General features: G+C 51.1%; 3 protein-coding genes across 11 annotated transcripts in view; 1 reads left to right on the plus strand and 2 right to left on the minus strand.

Moving 5' to 3' along the window:
• Positions 1–18: 18 nt before the first annotated feature.
• HIRIP3 (HIRA interacting protein 3) lies at positions 19–2959 on the plus strand. 3 transcript variants are annotated; one of them, XM_016155046.2, is made up of 7 exons: positions 20–522; positions 594–714; positions 835–949; positions 1197–2200; positions 2298–2466; positions 2550–2648; positions 2727–2959. In XM_016155046.2, the coding sequence occupies exons 1-7, from the start codon at positions 458–460 to the stop codon at positions 2885–2887; spliced, it is 1734 nt and encodes a 577-aa protein (XP_016010532.2). In that variant the 5' UTR covers positions 20–457; the 3' UTR covers positions 2888–2959. The 3 variants fall into 3 exon arrangements, with proteins under 3 accessions (XP_016010533.2, XP_016010532.2, XP_016010534.2); XM_016155048.2 differs by having other exon boundaries at positions 21–447; XM_016155047.2 differs by lacking the exon at positions 835–949 and having other exon boundaries at positions 19–522.
• Positions 2960–3979: 1020 nt separating this feature from the next.
• On the minus strand, positions 3980–21961 carry TAOK2 (TAO kinase 2). 4 transcript variants are annotated; one of them, XM_016155045.2, is made up of 19 exons: positions 21199–21961; positions 18089–18255; positions 17832–17903; positions 17635–17736; positions 17079–17124; positions 16854–16950; positions 16581–16694; positions 16383–16474; positions 14237–14330; positions 14070–14151; positions 13126–13293; positions 12691–12951; positions 12330–12491; positions 10629–10994; positions 10337–10540; positions 9771–10010; positions 6438–6650; positions 5318–5500; positions 3980–5229 (listed from the first exon to the last, which is right to left on the minus strand). In XM_016155045.2, the coding sequence occupies exons 2-19, from the start codon at positions 18218–18220 to the stop codon at positions 4708–4710; spliced, it is 3150 nt and encodes a 1049-aa protein (XP_016010531.1). In that variant the 5' UTR covers positions 18221–18255; positions 21199–21961; the 3' UTR covers positions 3980–4707. The 4 variants fall into 4 exon arrangements, with proteins under 4 accessions (XP_016010531.1, XP_016010530.1, XP_016010529.2 ...); XM_016155044.2 differs by having other exon boundaries at positions 12691–12969; positions 21199–21932; XM_016155043.2 differs by lacking the exons at positions 3980–5229; positions 5318–5500; positions 6438–6650 and having other exon boundaries at positions 7838–10010.
• Positions 21962–22798: 837 nt separating this feature from the next.
• TMEM219 (transmembrane protein 219) overlaps positions 22799–23602 on the minus strand; it is a 29810-nt gene continuing 29006 nt past the window's right edge. For all 4 annotated transcript variants that reach the window (XM_016155058.2, XM_016155059.2, XM_016155060.2 and 1 more), the window contains one exon: positions 22799–22898. The gene's annotated coding sequence lies outside the window, so the exon portion shown is untranslated. The remainder of the gene's footprint in view (positions 22899–23602) is intronic.

Here is a 23602-nt window from a genome sequence, read left to right on the forward strand (position 1 = left end):
ACGCGATGACATCACAAAGATGGCGGATAGTGGAGGGAGCCCTTTCTAAAGGTGTTCAGCAATTGGAAGACACAACACTTTCCCCTAGGGATTCCTAGTCTTCAGGCGAGGATGTCCTTTTTCTTCTGTCTTTCGAAATCACAGTAGCCTTGCTGGCCCCTGACCACCGGCGGAGGCACCGTCACGGGTTTAGTACGTTCCACCCAAAGGTTGCCAGCGCCGAATCGGTTTCTAACGATAACTTTAAAAACAATTCGTTCAAAGAAAAGGAAGGAACCACGAGACCCTTCAACTGCTGGGGAAAGCAGGTTTTGTCGGACAAAGTTCTCGATACAAGCGGCCCGCCACCGATACCCAACCGTCCCTCCGACACCGCGCGTGCGCAAGCTCCTGTCAAAGCGCGGACGGCGGCCGAGAAGAAAAAAAGGCGGGAGCCGCCAATCCCAGGTGGAGCAAAATGGCGCGGGAGGACGAGATGCGGGAGTTTACCCGCAATTTCTTTCGATGCTGCCCGGACCTCAGGTGCAGTGGAGGTTGGGGTTGGAAAGGGCAGGGGTGGGACGGGGACTCCGCCTTGACACATGTCTCTGTAGCACGCTCACGCACTCCACCGTGCGGCGGCACTTCTTGGCTTACGCGGACCGCGACCACCTAGAACCCGAGGAGAAGCAGGCGCTGAAGCGGCTTGTGGAGGAGCAGCTGCTGAAGATGCAGGTGTGGGCGCTAGCCCAAGCCACGGGAAGCGGGGTTCGTTGTCGAGAAGTAGGGGCCTGAGAGGGGGTGGGGCATGCCACCTTAATACCTATTTTGCTCTTTTGATGCGCGCACACACAGGTGAATAAAGCCAGTGCCAGGGAGGAAAGTCTAGACCTTGCCAAAAAGGCAGAGAGGCCTCCTACCCCCTGCAGTGATCCAGAGAGAAAAAGGTTCCGTTTCAATTCAGAGTCAGGTTAGTGCCTTCTGCGTAGTCGGTTCATTCAAAACGTATTTATTGTGCATGTATTATGATGTCCCAAGGCACTGGATGAGGGTGTGAGGCCAGTGAGTCAGTAACTAGGAACAGGGTGGACTGATGGCCCTGTTTCCTGTGGTGTTCCCTCCATCTGTCAGCGCAGGATTCAAGGCATTCTATCCCAAGTGGAGGGAGAAGGGACAGAAGGAACCTGTCTCAACCTTCTCTTCTCTCCACATTCCAGAGCTCAGCTCTGCAGCCTCCAGTCCAGACTGCTTCAGCCCTCAAGCAAAGAATGGGATGGTAGCAGCAGTCAGTCCGGTGGCAGAGAGTCCAAAGCCAGCCTCAAAGAATGCAATCGAGAGCAGCCATGAGGAAGAACAGCAGAGGGACCTGGCTGCAAAGATTGTGTTAGAGGAGGTGGTGAAGGAGAGCAGTAAGGAGGAGGGCACTGCTAAAACAAGTAAGGTCTGCAAGGAAGAGAGCAGTGAGGAAGAGGAGGATGGAGAAAAGGAAGAAAAGGAGGTAGAAATGGAGTTCAAAGGCAGAACTAAGAGGAAACCTGTGACAAAGAATAAGCAGGTACCTTGCTTGACCTCAGCCAGTAGGAAGCAGGCCGCAGTGGAGAGTGAGGACAGTGAGGAGGATCCTGCCCAAAAAATGAGAAACAAAGGAGCTACAAGATACCAGGAAAGTGAAAAGGAGAGTAAGGAGGAGACCCTAGCCAAGAAGAAAAAGAACAGAGAGGAAGAGGAGGAGGATAGAAAACCTAGAGCCAGGAGCAAAAGAGGGAAAAAGTCAGCTTGGGAGGAGAGGATCAGTGAGCAGAAAAGCAAGGTGAGACTGCTGGGTGACTGCAGGGACAGAAAGGAAGAGGAAAAAGCAGCAGCAGACAGCGGGGATAACAGTGGAGATGAAGAGTCCCTAGTGCAGAAGAATAGCAAGGACAGGACCCAGTGGAAGGGTGGCAAAAGGCAGAGTGGAAGCAGTGAAGAGGATGGAGAAGACAGCTGGAGGAAACTGAAACTAGCTTTTAAAGATACTGGAAAGACAGGCCAGGTGGAAAGTGGAAAGATAGCCAATGGTGAAGCAAGTGATTCTGAGAGGGAGGTGAGTGACAGTGAGGCAGGGGGGAGCCTGAAAGGGGAGAGGAAGAACCGCTCTTATAGGAGGAGCTCCAAGAAAAACAGGACACGAAGCTCTTCCTCCTCTTCTGCAAATGGCAGCCCAGAGCTCAAAGGCAGGAAGGTGAGGGTGAAGATGGAATGGGAGGCCACAATTAAGGAATGATGGAGATCCTGATTGAAGCCCAGAGGGCCTGGCCTCAGCTGTCTTTCCTTGCCAGGTCAGCTCTGGTCGTCGTGGTGAGGACCACCCTGCTGTGATGAGACTAAAGCGCTATATTCGGGCCTGTGGCGCCCATCGCAACTACAAGAAACTGCTGGGCTCCTGCCGCTCACACAAGGAGCGCCTTACTATCCTTCGGGCAGAGCTGGAATCTCTGGGCATGAAGGGTGAGGCCAGGTGTATCTTGGGGGATGCAGGAGAGGGTTTTGTCTGCTGGGAAAGAGAGGATCACCAGCCTCGTCTGCCCTAGGTAACCCTTCCTTAGAGAAATGTCGGGCCCTGAAGGAGCAGCGTGAAGAGGCAGCCGAGATGGCCTCCTTGGACATCACCAATATCATCAGTGCTTCAGGTGAGGCTTCCTCCCACTCCCCAGGGATAGTTGGGGCTTGGACTTTAGACAACTAACTAATCTCCCACTTCCCCCCAGGTCGGCCACGCCGATGCACAGCCTGGAACCCTTCAGAAACAGCCACCCCTGGGGAACTATACCGCCGGACCTTAGACTCAGAGGAAGAACGTTCCCGTCCCCCACCCCCAGACTGGTCACATATGCGTGGCATCATCAGCAGTGATGGCGAGAGTAACTGAGCTCCCCCAACCCCCAGGAGGGACTGTCCACTTTAGACAGTGTGTGTGTGTGTATACATATATATGTATATACATATATGTATATATACATGTTTTATATATATGTGATTTTATATATATATATACATATATATGTGTATATATATGTATATATGTATAAAATCACTGCCTCCCACAACCAACTCCCCCTGTATAGAGGGCACAGCAGCTTTCTTCAAAGACTTGCAAACCCCCCGCGACACAGTTGTTGTGATCTTATTTCTCAGCTTCATGTTCTGTTTAAAGTGTTTACAGGGGTTTATTTTTTAAGACCCAATAAAGCAGTGTATGCATCACCTCACTGAAACTAGTCCCCCACTCTCACCCCACTGTCCTTTTGGCTAGGAGGCTAAAAGGAGTAGCTACCGTCCTCCTGCCCCCAGTCTGGTTCCTTTTAATTTCCCCCCGTTTCTCCAAAGTCCCAGCTTCAGAACCTGCCATCCCATCTGCCACGAGGCTCAAACTTCTATCCTCTTTCCTCCAGCCTGACCAGTGGGCCCCCTCTGATCCCCCCCTTTAGCTGTGTCTGATAAGCTAATTAGGAAATCTAATTGGGAAGATCTGAATAACTAGTTTTAAGAACAATGTGAAGCTTCATAACTTGGGGACAGCTAGTGTCTGTCTCCCCCCTCTCATGGAAACAGCTGCTTAATCTGTGGCTGACTTTTCTGCCTGAAACGGGTGGACACAGGACCTACACCTGACCCATCAGCACCACCCCAGATCTCTGGCTATAGATGGAGGCAAAGAAGTCACTTTAAAATTTTGCTGGGATTCTTGCTGTTGAGGTTGAAGGCTAAGATGTAAGTTTGGAGCTGCCAGGGGCCTGAGTATGAAGGGAACTTTCTGAAAAATCTTTGAAGCCAAAGCAAAGGGAAGCAGAGGTCAAGAGACTAATGACCTCCTTTGAGGTTCTGGATCCAGTCATGTACAAAGTCATTAAAACCACTAAAATTTTTGGTTACACAGCCCAATAAACTTTTAAAATACAAGTTCACCTGCCACTGAACAGTCCTTAATACACACCTTAGGCAGAAAAGGTGAGTCCTGGGGTCTGTTAGAATAACCAACAGTTTATTAAAAGCTTGCCATGGGGGCTCTGTGCCAGCCCCGTAGCTGGGAGGGGCTCCCATGACTGCCCCCAGACCTGGGAGCAGCCCCTTCCAAGGTCCTTCCCATGTTCCCCTGCCCCAGCTCTGATCTCGATTAAAAAAAAAAAAAAAAAAAAAAAAAGACAAGACGGCACAGGACGTCAGACGACAATGGGAGAATGGAGAGACCCAGGCATCCTGACCCCAAGACCCCATACTGATCCTTCTTTCCTAGGAAGCCCGTCCCCTCTTGTTCTCCCCACCTTAGGCCCCAGACTTGCTCTGCCACATCCAAGGTCTGGGGGCCTGGTGTCCCCAGTCCATGGCCCCATTGCAGGGGGTAGTATAGTTCTCTGAATATAATATATCTAGACCCACCCTTCCCCTCCCCCGGGGGACTAGAATAATATTTGACACGCACATCTCCCTCCTTTCCCGAGGCTGTGATGGAGAGAGACCCTGGCACCATGGTGGGGAGGCAGGGGCTCCTGGTCAGCCTTCAGGCACCTATGCCCAAGCTGACTTTGGACCACTGGCTAGCCCAAGAAGCTCATGAGATGAGGTTTGAGGGGAGCTGGAACCAACAGCCTGTCCCCTAACCCTGGGTGGGCCTAAAACTTACAGCCCTCTAGGATCAGGCTCCACCCACCCCTGCCCCTGCCCCATTCATCCGCTCATCCACCTTGCACTTCAGGAATAGAAGTGGGAGGAACCATTGAGGATGTGGGAAGCGACACTGGTGCTGCGGCTCAGAGGCCCAGGCACTGCGGCAGCAGGTGGGCCCACGTTGTCACTGCCACTGCCCCCTGAGGCTGCCCGCCGCAGGGGCTGGGGGCTGTTTCTTAGCAGCAGCAGGGCTCCACCACGGGGTGTCCCACTCTGTGCTGGGGGCCCCAGCCAGTTTGGGGGTCCTGGGGGGGCCAGTAAAGAGGGCTGACGCCAGGCTGGGGGGGGCATGCCTGGTGGAGGAGGACCATGGCTCCAGTGTGCCCCTGAACGGGGAACAGGACGAGAGGGCCAAGCAGGGGCAGGGGGTGGAGCAGGATAGCCCTGGGCAGCAGCTTCAGCTGGGATGCCCCCCAGAGCCATACTGGAGAAGCCCAGCCTCATGCTCTCAGCATCGAAAGCCTCGATCTCACGGGCCTGCCGCTCGAGCAAACTCCGGATTCGCTCAGAGCGCCCTGTCTGCAGGGCCAGCAGCTCCTCTTCCACCTGGGGCACCCGGAATAGAGATCAGAGAGTCCAGTGGGGGTGGGGGGATTATCCTCCCCACCCCATCCTGGAGGAAGAGCCCTCTTACCCGCTGCTCCAGCAGTGCCCGTCTCAGAGCTACTCTCTGTTCCAGCTCCCGCAACTCCCTCTCGTGTTGACTCTCTGTGCGGATCTTGATCTTACTCTGGTAAGCATTGAGCAGCTCCAGCTCCTGTTGAAGCTGCTGCCGAAGGGCCTGGAATTCTGCCTCTTGGGTTTCATCGAGCCGCAGCTAGAGGACAGGAAGATCTAGTTTTAGGGGCCTCCTTCCCCACCCCCACATCTTCCCCTGCCCCAGGTAGGCCTGGGCCCTAAGGTTTCAAGCAGCAGTCAGTCTCAACATCTATCAAAATGAAAGGTCATCATACCCTGTGACACAGCAATTACACTTCCAGGAATTTAGCCCCCAGGTATACTTGCACATGTGCTCGAAGGTGTTCACTGAAGCGTTGTAATAGCAAATATACTGGAAACAACCTAAATGTCCACCAATAAGGGATGAGTTAAATAAATAATGGTATACCATGGAAAATTCTACGCTGTTAAAAAAAATGAGATGGTGTACTGACACGAAAAGATATCCAAGAAGTATTAGGTGGAAAGAAAAGTTAGAAAACAGTGTATACCATTTTTGTTTAAAAATTTTATGTAACTTCACATATGCACTGGAAAAAAAATTTAGTACGAGGAATTATTAAGTTACTTCTGAAAGCTGGGCTTGGGTGAGAGAAGGGGTACTTTTATTTTTACACCATGTACATATTTTAAGAGGCCAATTCCAGTTTTATGTGTTATGTGTGATCACTTTTATAATAGCAACCTTTGAAATCCTCCAGAAGTCTGAGTAAGTCAGCCTGAAAGTTACAAGTATTTTGATTTGTTCCCTGTTCATACTTTAAACTAACTCAGGCTCGAGAAGAAATTATAACTACTCTTTCCTTGGTGGTTCTTGATACAGTAGGCAGGCTGGCTTTGTCAAGACCTTAAAAAAATACTTAAGAGACATAGTAAAACCATTGTGGAGAATACTAACAGTGGGAGAGTATCTAGGTTTCCCAGGAACAAAAAGCCCCATCTCTGTCCATACTTCTCACTTCTGTCACCCATTAGCTAAACCAGAATTAGAAGCCAACCACCACCATATTCCCTCCCTGGATCCCAGGCCTCACCGCCTGTGAGCTGAGCATCTCTGAGATGGACTGGTCGTACTGCTCGGCTAAGATTGCCAGCTTGCGGGTCTGTTCTTCCTTGAGCCGCTTAAGGAGGCTCTTGTGCTGAGCTTTGGGTGTGGTCTCCAGCAAGTGTGCCCGCAGAGCCTTGTACTGCCGAGTCTGGATCTTACACGTCTCCTGGAACTGCTTCTTGATCTGCAGCTCCTTAGACTATGCAGTGGATGGACCGAGGGGAGATGGGGGCAGGGGAGAGAGGACGAGGAAGAGGAGGAGGAGGAAGAGAAGGAGGAGGAGGAACAACCAGGGGAGATGGGGAGAAGAGAGAGAGGAGGAGGAGACAGAAGCAGAGACAGGGAGAGGGAGAGAAACAGAAAACATGTTAGACAGAGGGGGCGGGGGGAGCTGTATACAGACAGAGATGGGAATGTGTTGAGAGATCAGGAAGATTCTAGATGGGCGAGAGATGCAAAGAAAATAAAAGTTTCCAAGAGCACGTTCGAAAGAAACAGGAGTGTTCACGGACAGGGAACTGAGAATCTTTAGAGTGCTGAGTGTATGTAAGAAGTTTGACCATGCAAAAAGGGAGAAAATATGGCCTAGAGATAGAAGTATGTGAGCAGATACAGAATGTGCACAAGAGTGAGAAAACCAAGTCACACAATACACCCATGGAAGAGAGCAACACAGCTAAGACAGAGGAAGGCCCAGGTTCAGAACCTCAGGGTGGGAGGGAGGGAAGGAGAATAAGCACCAAGCTGAGAAATAGATAAGAAGGGATGGCCCTATCTTGGGCCATATAAGGGAAAGGGGTAAAGGAGGTGGCCAGAAAAGGTCTGACAAGTTCAATAGGCCAGCAGCTACCACCCTGACCAGATGTCCGCATTCCAGTTGGCCCCTTACGCACTCGGCTCCCACTCCAAGCCCACAACCAATCCCATTTCCATGGCCCCCACACTCTCCACCTGGCCCCCCAAACTTACCACCCCCTACTGTGGAGGGTTTCCAGTCCCATCCCCCAGCCCTCTAGGGTAATGCCTGATGTCAGGAAATTCCGCTCCCAGAAAAAAGGGAACCACATAGGGAACAGTTTGGGAGATAAAGTAAGGGATGAGGACAAAAGGGCCCAGAACCTAAGAACTCTCTGGAAGGAATCCACAAACAGGATAACTATGGGGCCAAGATGTTCTGTGGAAGCTCTGCAGGGTCCAGACCCTTGAGCTGGTGGTGGTCATGATACAACGAAGCTATGAAGGAAGAGAGGATGAGGCTGAGCAGTGAAAGGGGTTGAGATAACGTAGATGGGGATGAAGAAGTCATGGAACTGGGACCAAGGCTCCAGATGGGGGGCAAACCGGAAAGGCTAGGCGGCAGGACAAAGCAGACAGAGGCAGCCTGGGCCAAAGGTACAGTTCCGCTCAGATATTTTATTTGTGTTTGTCTTTTTCTTTTTTTTTTGGTGGGGGAAAGGGGACAGGTTGGAAGGGAGACAGAAAAACAAAATCAGAGAGAAAAAAAAATGACTCTTCCCACCCACCACCATCCCTGGCCCCAGGCCTGAGTCGATGAGGGTGAGGATGAGCACACACACAGTGGGAGAACAGCAATAACTTAGGTGGGGAGGAGTGTCAGGAGAACACAAAGTGTAACTTCCGGACTCCATAATGAAGGAGGCTGCCTGTCTAGAAGTCCAAAGGGCTGAGGGGAGTGGGGGGTGGATGGGGAAGTGGGGAAGCATTTTGAGGGAAAAAGGGAAAGAGGGAGAGGAGGATTTGGACTGGAGAAGCTTCACTGAGTAGTGGGAGATAAAGTGCTCAATGCTCTACATTTGGGCTGGGGAAGAGCTACAGTTGGTCACCTCCAGGGAGGCAAGGCCCGGGACTGGCGGGTTCGGGATCTCCGCCCAGCTAGAGTCCCTGGTGGTGGCTGGCGGGAGGCAGGGGGACCTGGTCGACGCTGGCTCCGTGGCAGCAGCCGGGGGATTCGGCTAGGCCGTTCACCACGAAGAAGGCCCCAGCTGGCCAGTGTGTGGATGGCCCAGGGAGGCAAGTGCGAGGCCAAACCCTGGCTGGCCCGTGCCAGACGCCAGTTCCAACCCTTGCACAAGGCCCAAAACCTTGCCAATAGGGCTAGTGGGTGTCTGACAGTGCAGGAATTAATCCGCCGAGGCCCAGGGACAGGCAGACGGCTACGGAAGCCATCTTTATTGGTTTTGGGGTAGAGTGCAAACAGACCTCGGTCCCCCACAGCCCCACAGCCCTGTAAGGCACGAAAGGCCATGGGTGATAAACGCAGCAGAGCCCACAGCCAGAGCCGAGAGATGCCCCGGCGCATCCGAGGGCCCTGTTGCCGCACCCATTTACCACTAGCTGCCATAGCTGCCAGAGGTAGAGCCAGGCCTGGCCAGGCTAGGAGCCAGGCAGCCCCAAGGCCCAAAGGGACACCCATAAGGCCTCGGCGCCAGCTTAGACTCAGGACAGCCCCTAGTGCAGTGCCCTGGGCCAGGAGTAGGAACAGACTAGGGGGTAGGTGCAGAGCTGTACAAAGAAGTAAGTAGGAGGCACCCAGGCCCACCAGCCCTACCTCAAGGGCCAGGAGTGCGGCCTGCAGGCCACCTCCACCCTGGGCTGCCAGCAGTGGGAGCAACAGCAGAAGTAGCAGGGGCAAAAGGCCAGAGGATGACCCCACTGCAAAGGAGAGGCCAGCTAGGAGGCCATGGGACAGGAGTCCAGGGAGTTGGCTAGCAGGGCCTGGCCTCAGATGTGTTGGAGGAGGTTCAGGGGGTATGTCTGGTGAAGGACAGCCATCTCCAGGATCCCTTGGGGTCCTAATTGGAGGCCCCTCCTCCTCTTCCTCTTCTTCCTCAGGGACTGGTGTCAGTGCTGGACCCTGGACCCAGCCAAGCTCAAATTCCTCATCCAGGAAGCTTCCATCCTCCTTCCCCCACAACCTCCATGCCCCAGCTACCTCCTGGCCCATAATGCTCCTTTCCTCAGGTGCCAGGGATGAGATTCTGGGCTCTTCTACCTCTTCCTTAGGAAGACCCCAAACTTCCTCATCAACCAAACTCCTGTGTTTTTGTGGACTGGGAATAGGGATTCCTGATTCTTCCCCCAATATTCTTTGCTCCTCTGGTTTCAAGGTGGTCCCTTCCTGTCCCAGAATCCTTCTCTCTGGAACTGCTTCCTCCTCCTCTCCCAGAATTCTTTGGTCCAGGACTGCCTCCTGGCCAGATGAGCAGGGTTGCTCTTCTCTAGGGGTGCCTGTGCTGGGTGGTCCCAGAGCCCCAGGAATGGGGAGCAAGAGGCCCGGGGGACGCTGGCCTGCACGTACTTTGAGGCTCTTGGGCTGCTGGCGAACCTGGGCCGCGTGCTTCTGCCGCAACTCCTGCTCACGCCGCTTGTTGTACTCCAGCTGGTTGCCCAGCTCTGTCTGGTGCTGCAGGCGGGTGAGCTCTGCTCTTGTGCGCTGTACGGCCTGGAGCTGCCGTAGCTCCAGCTCCCGTGTGGCCTCATGCTGCCGCAGCAGCAATGCACACTCCAAGTCCTTCTGTGTCTGTTTCTTGTTCAAGTCCTGAGGCAGAAGGGAAGCAGGGCCCAGAGCCTAGTCAGGAAGCCTTGTTGGTGTCAAGGAAGTGAGAGCCTCAAGACTCCTTGGCAGAGGGAGCTGAGGAATGTAGATGAGGGGTGTATAGGAGCCAAGTTCCTGGTTGGCCTGGAAACAGAAGCCTAAGGGAACTCTAGCGGGGTCTGATGGGCATGAAAAGCAAAAGGAGTGTTCAGGAGAAGCCAAGCCATAAAATAAAGGAGGGCACAGGGGAAAAACTGCCACAAGTGAGGCAAATGGAAAAGGGGATGTGTCTGGGATCCAAGAGGGGAATGGGGGATGGAGTGGCCTACCTCTCGCAGCAGGTCCTGGTCCAGGCTATGACGAGCCAGCAGCATCTTGCGCTTGTATTGGCGACACTGCAGCTCAAAGTATTGGCGCTGCCGCCGTAGCAGCCCTGCCTCTTCCTCTGCCTGGCATTGCTGTAGCTGCTCCTTCTGCCGCAAAAGCCACTCGGCCTTCTCCCGCTTGGGTGTGCTGGGGTTCTCCTGGAGCTCCTGGGCAAGGGCAGTGGGGTGAAAGTAGATTGGTCAGGTCCTGCCTCACCCACCACTGGGCCCCACCCACTGCCACAGCCTATCTCACCTCCTTTAACTGCTCCTTCCGAAGTTTGTAGGTTCGCTTCTGTGCCTCCAGCAGGGCAGCCAGCTCCTTCTTCTGCTGCCCAAGAATGTGTTGCTGGAACTTACGTTCCTCGGCCTGGGCAGCTCGTGCCTCCTTCTCACCAATTGCCTGGTGCCGCCGTGACAGCTTTTCTGCCTCAGCCCCAAAGCCAGCCCGCTGTGCCTCAAGCTCCCGTTGCAGCCGTGCACTATGCTCCTCACGTTCACCCCTCAGCCTCGACTCCAGGGCCAGCAGTTGTTTCTGGTGCTGTCGTCGCATCCGCTTATAGCCACTTAGCTGCTCCCGCAGAGCTGAGTCCTGCTCATGCTCCTGGATCTGACGGCTGACCTGGGGCAGGAAAGGGGATGAAAAGTGGGGCTTAGCCGTGGTCACGCATATTTTATTATGCTCCATAAAGGGAGAACATGGGTCTTATACTCATGGATTTTAATTTCATTTGGTTCCTTCATCACACATAACTTCTCTGAGCCTGCCCCCTCAACTAGATAATGGAGATACAATCTACTTCACAGGTTGATGTGACTGAATGAGACAATAAAGGGGCTAAGCACAAGTCCTCGTATAAACACATGAACAATTACAGATTAATTCCAAAAAGTAGAGGAATTAGACAAACCTGAGCCCAAACCCCAGCCCTGCCACTAACCAACCATGTGATCTCAAGAAAGTTAAGGTTGCTAAGCCTCAGTTTCATCATCTAATGGGGCGGTTAATACTGCCTCATTTGGGCAGTGGAGATTAAGTTTGGGCCATGAGATGTTGGAATAACAAGAATGCTGGGTCTGGATGTCCCCATCTGAGGTTTGAGTTCAAGTCCCATTGTTAAGGGGCTATATCAGTGGACAACAATTAGTCCAGGTAGTCAATCCCCAGGAAGTCACAGACCTCTCTGCACAGTACCACAAGGCACCAAGCATCAGAGAACCTGAAGAGTTGTCCTAGCAAAACAACCAGCCACAGAGACCATAAGAACATACTAAACCAACCAGTAGTCTCTAAAAGAGCTGTTGATGCATGCAGCTAAACAAGAATGTAATCTAAAGATTAAAAGCATGGATTAAAAACTGTCTACCCACTTTTTCCTGTCAACTGAGAAAAACATTGCTATGACTTAATTTTAGAAAAGAACCAATATCCTGCTTATAGAATTTGAGAACCACCAAAGGTACTCTGGCAAATGCTTTGAGCAAGCAGTTCCTCTGAGTCACAGTTGCATTTGTAAAATGGGATCATACCCTCTTAGGAGCCAGAAGGATTAAATAACAGGCATGTATGGCCTGAGTGCTAGTCACTGGAATGAGGTGGACACCTGAACGCCACCCTTGTGCTCCAGGAGCAGTGAATCCAGCACACCTGTCATAATGCTGTTCAGGAGCACCATATCAGAGGGATATGAAACACGTGGATGGCCAGGAACCTAAGAAGGCACCCCAGGAGATGCTATTTAAGCCCAGCCAAAAAGTGGAGTGAGTTTGCCACGGCAGGGACACACACAACAGTCTGCTAGAAGGGTAAAGGAGGAGGGAGGATTGAGGTGAGAAGAAGGTGAGAAAGCAACTGAAAGTGAGGGTGAAATCAGGACTTATGTGTCACAGGGAGAAAACCATTTATGGACTTAGATAATCTGGGGCCTCCAGGCCGAGGGAGGATGGCTATACTTACCAGGGAGGCAGTACGAATGGTGGCAAAGTGGTCCCGGTTGCGGCAGTAGGCCCGGCGGCGGGCAGAAGAGGTGGTAGAAGTGGGAGCTGGGGCTGCAGGCAGCTGGAGAGGGCCTGGGGTCATCTCTGGCTGATAGGGGTCATCATATAGGTTGTCAGAGCCCTAGGAGAGGAAAGGTGGAAAGGATGTCCCAAGGTTCAGGAATCGCTGGGCCCAAAGAAGTTCTCTGGAGACCCAATCAGACTTAGAGGAGAGGCCATTATGTCTGGGAGGGAGAGCAGAGAACCCAGATGATTTCTGAGTGGGAGAGCTGGGGCTGGGTCCTGCTGCTCTCTCAGGCCTATTCAGGGTGATTGCGTACCGGCAGCCGGTGGATGATGGAGCTATGGGAGGTAACTGTGTGTTCCCCCTCCTGCATCATGGCCATCTCCCGAGCTTCAGGGCCTTCCTCCTCCTCTTCCTCCTCTTCCTCCTCTTCCTCCTCCTCCTCATTGTCGGAGGCATCTGCTAGGCTGTTGACTGAGCTGCTCTGGCTGGAGGCGCTGATGGACATGCTGGGCACTGAGTGGCTACTCTCTAGACTGGTCAGCGTCCCGGCCCGATGCATGTAGGGCTCTGCCTCCTGTAGACAGGGTGCAGGCTGTTGGGCAGGGAAGGGGAAGGACAAGGGGTGTGTATATGGAGACAGTGCAAGGAGACAGTTGGTGTGAGGAGAGGTGGGGAAGGGGACCAAGCAACTACTAGGAGGCAAGTACAACATGGTGGTAAAGAAGGGTGGCAGGGTAAACTGGGTCACCTCCTCCTCCTCTGGGGCTTCAGCACCAGGGCCATTGGGTGCTTCTTGGAACAGTATCTTCTTCATCTTGCGGTACTGCAGGTTGTCCAGCTCTCGCACAGCATCCTTGGTCCTCTGAATTAAGTCCATAATGACTGTGGGTGGCCGCTCCCGGAGCACAAAGCGGTGCTGGGGACAGAGAACATTGAGGCTTTCTGCTAAGTATTCCCTGCCCCTAATATCCCATGGGTCTTGGCATTCCCTCTGGCCTGAGGCATTCCCCTGGGACCCATGCCCACCATGAGCTGATGCTGGCCCAACCCCTCCTCCCACATTACATTTTACCACCTAATCTCCACACCCCAGTCTTTTGTTCCTCTAGGCATGGCTGACAGGCAAGAATTATCAGGAGATCTGGATTCTAGTCCAGGTCTTCTATCAAAGTGCTGAGTGCCCTTGGACATGTCCCAGGCCTCTCTGGGCCTTGTAAGGTAGCCCACAATCAGAAAACAAGTAGGTCAAACTAGACAACCTACATCAGTTCCCAACTAGGGCTCCTTAGGCCCCCATGGAACTGTGAAGGGAATGGGGCCCCTCTACTTTTAATAAGTCAAAAAATACCTAAGGGAAATCATACATTTACCCATGACAAGGCTACACAGGCTTTTGGCTTGAATTACATCAGATCAGTGTGGTAACCGTGATTATCCACGCTGACCAGAAGCTCTGGCTGGCAATTATATACATCTTTGATTAATAAAAGATGGGAAAACAAATTATTAATAAAGGCAGTCTAATAGACAAAATATTGCAAAACACAGAGTCAGTGGGGCACTGGGATGGGGCTGGGGATTCATAAATGAAGTTCTTGGTGAAGGAAGAATTGGGAGTCACTAAATTCACTGAGAGGTTTCTTGTGGCTCTAACAAGCTGCCTAGGCGAATGCTAGGCTAGTGAGCCCTCACCTTCAGAAGAACCTCTGAGGTTGGTCTGTCTTGAGGGATTTTCTGAAGACAGGAGTCAACAAAATTCCGGAAGTACTCAGACCTAGAAGTCACAGAAGGTGAGAGAGGGGTATGGAGGGCATGCACCAGTCATCCTTACTTTATGGCCCAGGAATCCCTGTCCTTACCAGTGTCCTGATTGAAGCACAGGGGACTCATTCTGTGCAATGTGGTATAAGGCACTCATTGCATTCATGTTAAACAGTGGTGGTTTCCGTTCCGCTAAAGAGAAAGGACAAAGGGAGAAAGTGAGAGGTGGCAAGTGGGAAGAGAAGACTGGGATGGAAATCAGAAGATTCCAGCTCCCTAACCTCCTTGCTGCATGACCCAGAAAAAATCACATAACCTTGATGTTTTCTCTCTAAAATGCAATACACTTGTTCTCTCTCCTACACATAGTGGAATAGGGAGCAAAGAAAATATATGCAAAAGCACTGAAGGCAGAAAAAAGCACATTCAGTTATCAGCTGAATTATTAATTTATTAGGTGCCAGATGAGAGCAAAAAACTTGCTTAATGCTATGGGGAAGATAAAGAAAAACAAAAGACAGGCCTTGTCCTCAAGGTACTTTCAGTCTAACAGGAAAGATTAAATAGGACTGAACAAGTAGTATCACTTCCAAACTGTTAACTGGAACAAGAGGGAGACAGGTAAATTGTTGGGAAACTAGGCATGTGGTGGGCCTGCAAGCTGGTACATTTGCAGGGGATTCAGGGAAGGTCTTTTGGAAAAAGGGATATTGGAGCTAGACCTTAGTTTAGAAGTTGCAAGCCAGGAGGCCCTTATGGCCCAGACAAATGTTCTGTGTTATTTTATGTTTTTGGTCTAAGCAGTTATTTTTCAATTAAATTCTAACATAATTAAAAAATAACAATTTAAATCTCCAGTTTCTCTTAAAAATTTAGATCCAGTGAATTGGCGCCTACATTCCTGCATAACAATGGGCTAGAGCTAAGCAATACCAATTTCTAGTTTGCCAGTCTTCTCCATATTGCTCTCTAAACCTGACTATGAATTGCCATTTATAATCAGGATTGATTTTTTTCTTAATAGTAGAGAAATAATTCTCTGTATCCATGTCTCGACTCAAAACTAGGAATAAAATGGATAGCTCTAAATTTTTCATAAATTTGGCCTGCTTCACCTATCTGGTCACGCCTCAAACAGTAAATATAGACATGCAGAGATAGAGGGAAAGGGCATATTCAAATCTCTGCCTTTGCACAGAGGACGCAATACAAACCAAGGCAAGAAAATGGAAACGTTCACAGCACACTCAGGGGTGGAGGTCATGAAGGGGAGAACCAGCCTTTAGGAAGCAGAGGCTTTAGTTGGTGTAAGGAAAGACGGAGATAGCTTCAGTCTTAAAGGCAATGGGGAGCCAGTGATGTGTCTGGGGCAGGCGGGCGGGGGTTAGGTGAAACAACAGAGTTTGGGCAGATCTCTGTGACGTGAGATCAACTATAGAAGAGGCTGGCAGTCAAAAAGCTCACTGCAAGAAGTTGTTGGTAAGAGTAACTAATAGCATCTCTTTTTTGGACAACTATTCTGTGCTTGGCACCATGTAGGAGGCCTTACAAACATCTCGCTAAACAGCGGATGCAATGGTATAGGCTGGCAAAGATGAGAACCTTGACATGGCTTCAAGGCTTCATGAACTCACTCAAGGCTAACTCTCTGGCCTTATCACTCACTGCTCTCTGCATTGCTGCAATACTCCAAACCACTGAAGCTAGTCTCAGCTCCCCACATCTGCTCTCACCTGTCTGGAATGCTCTTCTCTACAGTCTTCGAAAGCTAACTATTATTTGTCTTGTGGTTGTTTAGAAATCTCTGCTACAAAGAGACTGTCCTCAGCCTCTGAACTAGGTCAAGTCCCTTGTTTTAGAATTGTACTATTTCTGTAACTCTCTCATTCAGCTTTTATCATATTGAAAGAAAACATGCCTGTTTCTCCAACTCGAATATAAGTTCCATGAGGGCAGGAACTTCATTCACTGCTGTACCCCAGAAACTACTAGCATAGCGCGTGGCACACAGTGGGCACTCAAAAAAGACTTAGGACTAGAGTACTGGAGATGAAGAGATGAATGCTATGAAATCTTAGATATTTACATTGGCAGAATTTGACAGCTGCCTGTATTGGAAATCAATGGTAGAGTCAAAATGGGTAAGGGCTTGGAGACCTCTAAGTATGGTATGGTATGAGGACAGTAAGAGAAAGAGAAAAGGATGAAGAGAAAAGAGAATGAGAAGAGACAGGATGTCCTTACCCAGCTCGATGCAGGTTATGCCCAAGGACCAGACATCCACCTTGCCATCGTACTGCCCCTCATCCATTGCCAGGATCACCTCTGGAGCCATCCTGGGAAAATAGTCAGGAAAAAGAGGGTAATCAACTGCCCAGACCCTGCAAACTCCTGCTCCCAACATCCTGGGAGCTCTCTCCACTCACCATCACAACCACTCACCAGTATGGGGTGCCCACAAAGGAGTTGGCAGGTGCCATGATGGATGCAGAGCCGAAGTCCCCCAGCTTCACCAAGCCTGGCTCTGATAGCAAGATGTTTCCAGCCTTCACATCCCTGACAAAAGCAAAGCACAGGGACAAAACATGTATCTCTGGAAGGCTGGGCAAGGGCTTTAGCACCAAGTTTCCAAGAAGGCTGTAGCCCAGTTGAATGAGGAGTGGTGTAGAGAGCACCCCCTCCCTTCCTCCCAGCCATCATCAGTGCTGCTTGTACCTATGGATCATGTTGTGAGAGTGCAGATAAGCCAGGCCCTGAAGGGCCCCATGGGTCACAGCTGCAATCTCCACCTCCTGAAGGGGCTTCTTGTGCACTAGGGAGGGAAAAACATCAAACTGAGGGAGCCCAAGGGTGGGACTGGAATAAGCTCTCATTAACCCTTCCCCTACAGCTTCTCTGTTCTCCTCCCTTCCCCGACTTGTTGGACAAAGAGTTACTTACCTTCTAGAAGGTCAGAAGCTGAGCCCAGGCAATATTCCATCACCAGCTAAGGAAGGGTCAAGGGTCAGAGATCAGCAGAACTGGCCACCCCAGCCCATCTCCCACAGATAGAGATTCAAAACAGAGAGTTTCCTTGCTCTATCCTCCACTCAGGCAATGCCCCCAGGTTAATGACAGGGAGGAAGGACAACTGAGAAAATGAGGGGGTAGTGAAAGAGTCCCTAGGTCAGGGCTTCCTAGAAAGAACCCAAGACATCACCACCACTCCCATATGAATCCCTTCAAAGCCCTTTTCAATTTCCATTCTCCACCAGCCCATATGTCCCTTTCCAACTGCTAACAGTCTATCTCACTCTTCAAACCAGCTTCTCCTTCTAGATGGACACTACTGCTCATGGGTTTATCTGAGAACTAAAGAGGTTGAGAGAGATTTCCTTCTTCCCAAGATCCCCAAAATGGCACTCTGAACAGGGCCCACCTAACAGACTAGACCAGGATAAGGATGGGCTTGGGGCGAGGGGAAAAGGATCAGGCCAGAGTCAGGGGGCCAGCTCACCCAAGCCGTGTGTTCCCTCAGGTAACAGCCCCGGTACTGAATGGTATTGGGATGCCGGAGCTTCTGTAGAAACCGAACCTCCTTGATGATGTCCTGCCACTTCTGGGAGGCCGTCAGGGGAAGGAGAGGCTTACTTAGCCTGCGTCTTGAGGCTGGGGTCTCCTGCCCCCCACCTGGTCTTATCAAGCCCAACCGACCTCATTTGACTGCTTCCCACTGTACGACATCTTCTTAATGGCCACGACCTCACTATTCCGGATATCCCGGGCCTAGAGGACCAGACCAGAAGGTGGTGAAGGCTCCAGTGAGAACTGGGCAGCAGAAAGACTTGCTGGCACAGTAGGAGAGGGCAGGAAAGGTTGGTATGGCAGACTAGTGTAGAGGGTTGTTTGGAGGTACACAAGGAGAGAATATAGTTCCTATCCCTACCCCACCCTCCCAAGCTCCAACTCACAAAGTACACGGCTCCAAAGCTGCCATGGCCAATTTCCCGGAGGTCAGAGAAGAGCTTTTCGGGGTCGTCCTTGAAAAAGAGCTCAGCCACATCAGGGTCCTTCAGGCTCCCGGCCCGGCCCCCAGCTGGCATGGTGGCCCCTGAGGGCCCGGAGAGTGGGGCCTGACCTGGAGAATTAGAGACGGGACCTTCAGAGCAAGGATGGGGCACCCTTAGAGGGAGGAAGGGGTCCCTCAAGTTTCTGCCTTCTCCTACCCTAGTTCCCTAATGAAGGGGAGGCACTGCTGAAGAAGGGCAGGGGGAGATTAGGAAAAACATCAAAGCTCAAAAAAAATGAAGTTGCCCTGGCAACCAGAGCACGGGGGCCGAGTCCCTGGAGTCCCTAAAACTGCTGGAAGACTGAGAGCTAAGCATCCTCACCGCCTCCCGCAGCCTTCAACAAGCTTCAATTCTCTACAACCCTTACTTCTCAAGAATAAAAGATTCTGCCTCACAGCCAGAACCCCAGATACCCAAGTGTCCTATCCCACAAGTCCCATACCCCAAATATTTCCAGGCATCTTTTTGTTCCCCTTGATGTTGAGGCCCCCTCCTCCCTCAACCTCTCACACCCTGTAAGAGAGCAGGAAATGGCCAGGCCGGAGGCAGTGGAAATCCGGCCATTGTTAGAAGTGGGTACTAGCCCAGAGGGGCCAGAAGACTCTCAAACCTGTGGCAGGGAGATCTAGAATGGGAAGGAAAAGGACGGAAACGGCATCTGGCTTTGGGGGCCTCTCTTGTGACCTGGACTGCCTTACTTTACCAATCCAATTGCATATGCATCACATACAACTACAGGACATTTGCCATGTACAAACATTATTTATTGAGCATGCATTATCTCTCATGCAATCCTCACCAAAACCTTATGAAGTTATTACTATTAATCCTATTTTGCAGAAGGGGAAACAGGCTCAGAAAAGTTGTGACCTCCTCTAAGCTGGTCTTCTACCAACTGTACTTTCAGAATAGCCCAATGAAATACGCAGGGCAGGATCATGATCATTGCACAGATGAGGTCACTGGGGCACAGAAAGGAAAGAGGACTTCTCCAAGGTCACAGAACAGGAACTTCTCTCCAGTTAGGCCTGTGCGCTCATTACACTCTTACCAATTCAGTCCCCTTCTATAAGAAGCCTACCCTGACCACTCCACTGCTGGGGGAAAGCTCCTAGAGTACCCAGCCAAACACCTAGAGAAAGCTCCTGCAGTACATCAGAGATCAGACCCCTGAGGAGATTCCAGCCCAAGCTCCTAAGTACTTATTGGAATTCTGGCACAATGGAACCTTAACAGAGCTGGACTCCTAGGGCAGAGTTCTAGCTCCTTAAAAGTGCCTTACAATTTAGCATGTAATTATGTTCTGTCCTGCATTGTTTCCTATTGTGTTGTTAATTTTGTCTCCTCAGCCCAACTGGAAGCTGGAGGGCAAGGAGCAAGCCCTGCTCTCCAGTGGGCCTCCACGGTGCAGAGGGCTCAGAATAGCCTGGGAAATTGATTGATTGCCCTCAGCAGCTTCAAGGCTGCTCAAAGCAGGTTTTTTCCTCCATTTTCCTGCCAGCAACCCTGCCAAGCACCCCTCACCCCATCGCACACCCACACACAAAGGCAGGTGCTCACAACTTGCCAAAGGAATCTTCTTGACCTCTTTACCAGCACCCATCCAAGAAAGCCAACCCAGGACCCCAGGCCACATGTAAGGGATACCACCAGAACATCACATGGGGCCTCTTTATCAAATAACATCAAACATTTGATTGATTGCCAAGGTCTATGCTAAATCATAACCACCTTCTAAAAGGAACCATGTTATCTCTTTTGCAGATGAGGAAACCCAAGTGTGTCTGTCCCTAGGCTACACTACCAGTAGTACATCTCATCTGCAATGTATACAGCAAGAGGGCTATAAGTTCCTTATACTTGGTCTTCTCTTCAGTAAACCAGATTACAGCATAGGGCTGCTGTGAGATTTTTAATGGGATCCCATATTTAGGGACACTATGCAGACACTCAGCATATGGATTTTTCCTTTCCTGCCTCCAGAGTCACCACAACAATGCTTTAATACTTTGGGGCTCATCCTACCCTAGCAGGTTGGCTGTAACTGTTAAGAGACACCACTGTGGCTATCATTTGTCAGGAGAGAAAGCCCTCTCAGGAACCCAGGCTAAACACTGGAATCATGGTAAAGATGAAGGTCACGGTGGAAAGAAAAAAACATGAGACAGAAGGCAAGAGCCAGAGCCTCCCATCAGGAAAAGCTTCTAAATACAGCCCTCCTAAAAAGGAAGCTCTTGTCCCTTTCATTCTTAAATTTCACCCCAACTCAAATCCTGATTCTGCCACTGACTGACCTTGGGCAACCTCTCTGGGCCTCAATATTCTCAACTGTAAAATGGGAAGGTAGTGATAAAAGAGAACCCCCCCCACACACAGGGTGAATGGCTGGGGGGAGGGGGTCAATTGAGAGAATGGATGTAAAGCACTTTGTAAATGACAGATCACTGACAAATGTATGAGATTATTTAAATCATCACAGCAAGAGACTGGAAGGTATCTACACTTCTGGAGTGGGGGGGAACAATGCCAGTCACCCTTAAACACAAATGCACACACACATTTCCTTGACAGGACAAGAAACTCACCAGACCATGCCTAAAAAACAGATAAGCAGACCCACCATGGAGGCCACCATGCCTCTGCATGGGAATCAACACCCCAGAGCCATCAGGAAGAGACTTATAATCATGAAGAGGCAGCTGTGAGGGGCAAAGTGAACAGGGGAGATCAGAAGGGTACAAACCCATCTGGTTAGCTCAAGCATCTAGGGCGTGACAGCCGGTGACATTAGAGACCCTGTCACCTGAGGTCCCATCAACCAACATTATGAAGGGAAGAGAAAAGGGAAGAGGGTGGCAGTAGAAGTCAAGGCTAGCCAGAGGCTGACCACTGGCCCAGCTGGGCTTCCCCATCCCGAAGGGAGGGCTTACCCAGGCCCAGCTTCTAAGAAAGGAGTACCCTCTCTTCTCAATGCTAGACACAGGGACCCGCGCCCCTGCACCCCGTCTCACCTGGTAGGGGTCACTATGGTGCCCCAGCGCTTCCGACTCCTTCTGGGGTCCTCCAGCGGCTCTGTCAAGCAGGGAGAGGGGCAAGGAGACCTTTCCCCTTGCCACCTCTTCCTCAGCTTTGGCCCTTCCTGAGGGGCGGGCCCGGGAAACCTCCCCTGGAGGGGAGGGGGTGAAAACCTGATCTGACCTCGCGGTCCAGTCCTCCTCCTCGAGTGCGACAGTTGCGGAATCCCGGATTTCTGATTGTGGGGTCTGAACCCCAAATATTTGAAGGGGGAAGGCTGAATCTGATATTTGAACTTGTGGGGAATGAACCCCAATAATGGTGAACGTAGGGGCCTGAACCCCAGATATTTGAAATCCTATAAAACAGAGCCCCAGGTTTAGAGAGGTTGAAATCCCAGTCCTGGATATCTGGAATCTGTGAGGCTGATACCCAGGTATTTGAGAAGCGAGTGGTCAAGCTTGGAAATTCGGGATCGAAGGGCCTGAACCCCAGGTCTTCGGCCACCGACAGGGGGCCCACCCCTAGGACGTCCGGCCAAACGGCCCCTCTCACGTCAGGGTCTGAGGGTGACAGCCCCCGCTCCTGCCCCGGTCTCCTCCCTCTCCCCTTTTCTCTCCTGAGGGTGGCTGAAAGATTGCAGCTAAAGGCGGTCCCGGCGCACTCGCTCCCTCTCTCCTTCTTAGTCTCAGCCTCTCTCCCCACCACAACCCGGGTCTCGTCCCGGTCTCCCTCTCCCTCTTCCTCCCAATTCCAAGATGGAGACCGGGCGGGAGCGCGCAGGCGCGGTAGAAGCGCCTGTCCAAAGTGGGCGGGGCCCCGAAAGAGACAGCCCCGCCCCTCTCTCCTTACTGCCTCTGCCAGAGATGGGCAGCCGCTGAGCCAGAGTGCGCGCGCGCCCCGCCACGCGGACCTTGGGTAAGGGAAGGCAGGCAAGAGGGAGAGGCTTGGAGGGGGAGGAGCACAGCGTACTGTCCAACTGGCGGTAGAGAGGGCTGCGGCGCATGCGCCCGCCCCGCCTTAGTGGTGAGCCCAGGCTTGTTGCTAGGGGAAGCAGTGAAGGGGCGAGGGTGGAAGGGAAGAACTCGTGAACTGCGCCTGCGTTTAGGATAAACTTTGGGAGGGGTAAGAGGAGGTTGGTGCTGGGTGCGGAAAAGGCGGGAAAATGGACTGCTGTGATTAGTAAGCAGACAGCCTGGACGTGGGATCCCAAGTTAAAGGAATCTTTGCTGGGTAAACTCAATCTGTCAAATCCCTTAAGCGAACTGAGGCCTTTCACAGTTGCATGATCTGCCCAAGGTCATACTGTATTAAGTCAAAACATTGCCATGACTATACCCACCTGACTCTCAACTATCTGAAATTGACGATTTTATTTCATAGAAGAAAACAAGACATAAAGTGGCAGAACTGGGATAAAAACCAAGTGTTTTCCAAAGTCAAGTAACAACCATGGAAAGAGCTGGAGTAACCCATGCCTTATGCCAACCTCTATCTCAAGCTTAAGAGTCTGTGAGGAAGCCCTCCAAACCTCCCCAGCCGTCTATGCTAAAATTCTCAACTCAATCCAATACCCAATAAACACCCTGGGCAACATTGGGCATGAAAAGCCTTTTATTTCCCCCTGCATTCCAGCTCTCCACTTTTGGTAACATCTCTTCAAATTCAGAAACAAGGCCCAGAAATTGTTTCACACCTGGAGAGAAAGAAAATAAAAAAACAGGGCAGGTCAGAGGGCCCTTAGGGGAAGCTCTGGGATGGCTGCAGAAATTGAGGAAGGAGTAGAGGAAGTGACAACCAGAAATAGGTACAGGCACTCATCCCAACTGGTATGGCCTCAGGACCCCTGGATCTGCCTGAGGACAGAAAATATTCCTTTCCTAGTATACTCAGATCTAAGAAAGACTGAAAGGGTTCTATCATTTCCTGTCTCATGAAGATGCTTGGAACAGTCAGGCTTAGCCCGAAGCAAAATAAGCAAAGTTGATCTTGAACGTCCAATTCCTCTGGCCCTACCCTAGGCCAGAACTGTTTCTGCTTCTCTCACAGCTATTTTCTAGGGCACAGCAGCCAGCTGAAACTGAGAACAATTTAAGAGCTGGGTGCACAATATAGTACTCTCGAATTGTATGAGATCCACCTGACAGGGTGAGAATTTTTTACAGAAATATTTTTTTTCCTTAATGACCCAACACATGAACTAGTTAGCCATGTCTCTCACCCACGGCTACCTTTGTGAGGCTATGTCCCTCCAAAGATCCTATTAGCAGAATCAACTTTTTCTATAAGCAATGATGACTAATGGAAAAGAGAAAGTGCATGTAAACTGGGCACATTGTATGTGCCTAGTAAATGGGCATCATAACTCAATTCTTTTGAGCTGTTCAAAATGAATTTCAC

This window comes from Rousettus aegyptiacus, unplaced genomic scaffold, assembly GCF_014176215.1.
Source record: "Rousettus aegyptiacus isolate mRouAeg1 unplaced genomic scaffold, mRouAeg1.p scaffold_m13_p_8, whole genome shotgun sequence".
NCBI lineage: Eukaryota > Metazoa > Chordata > Mammalia > Chiroptera > Pteropodidae > Rousettus > Rousettus aegyptiacus.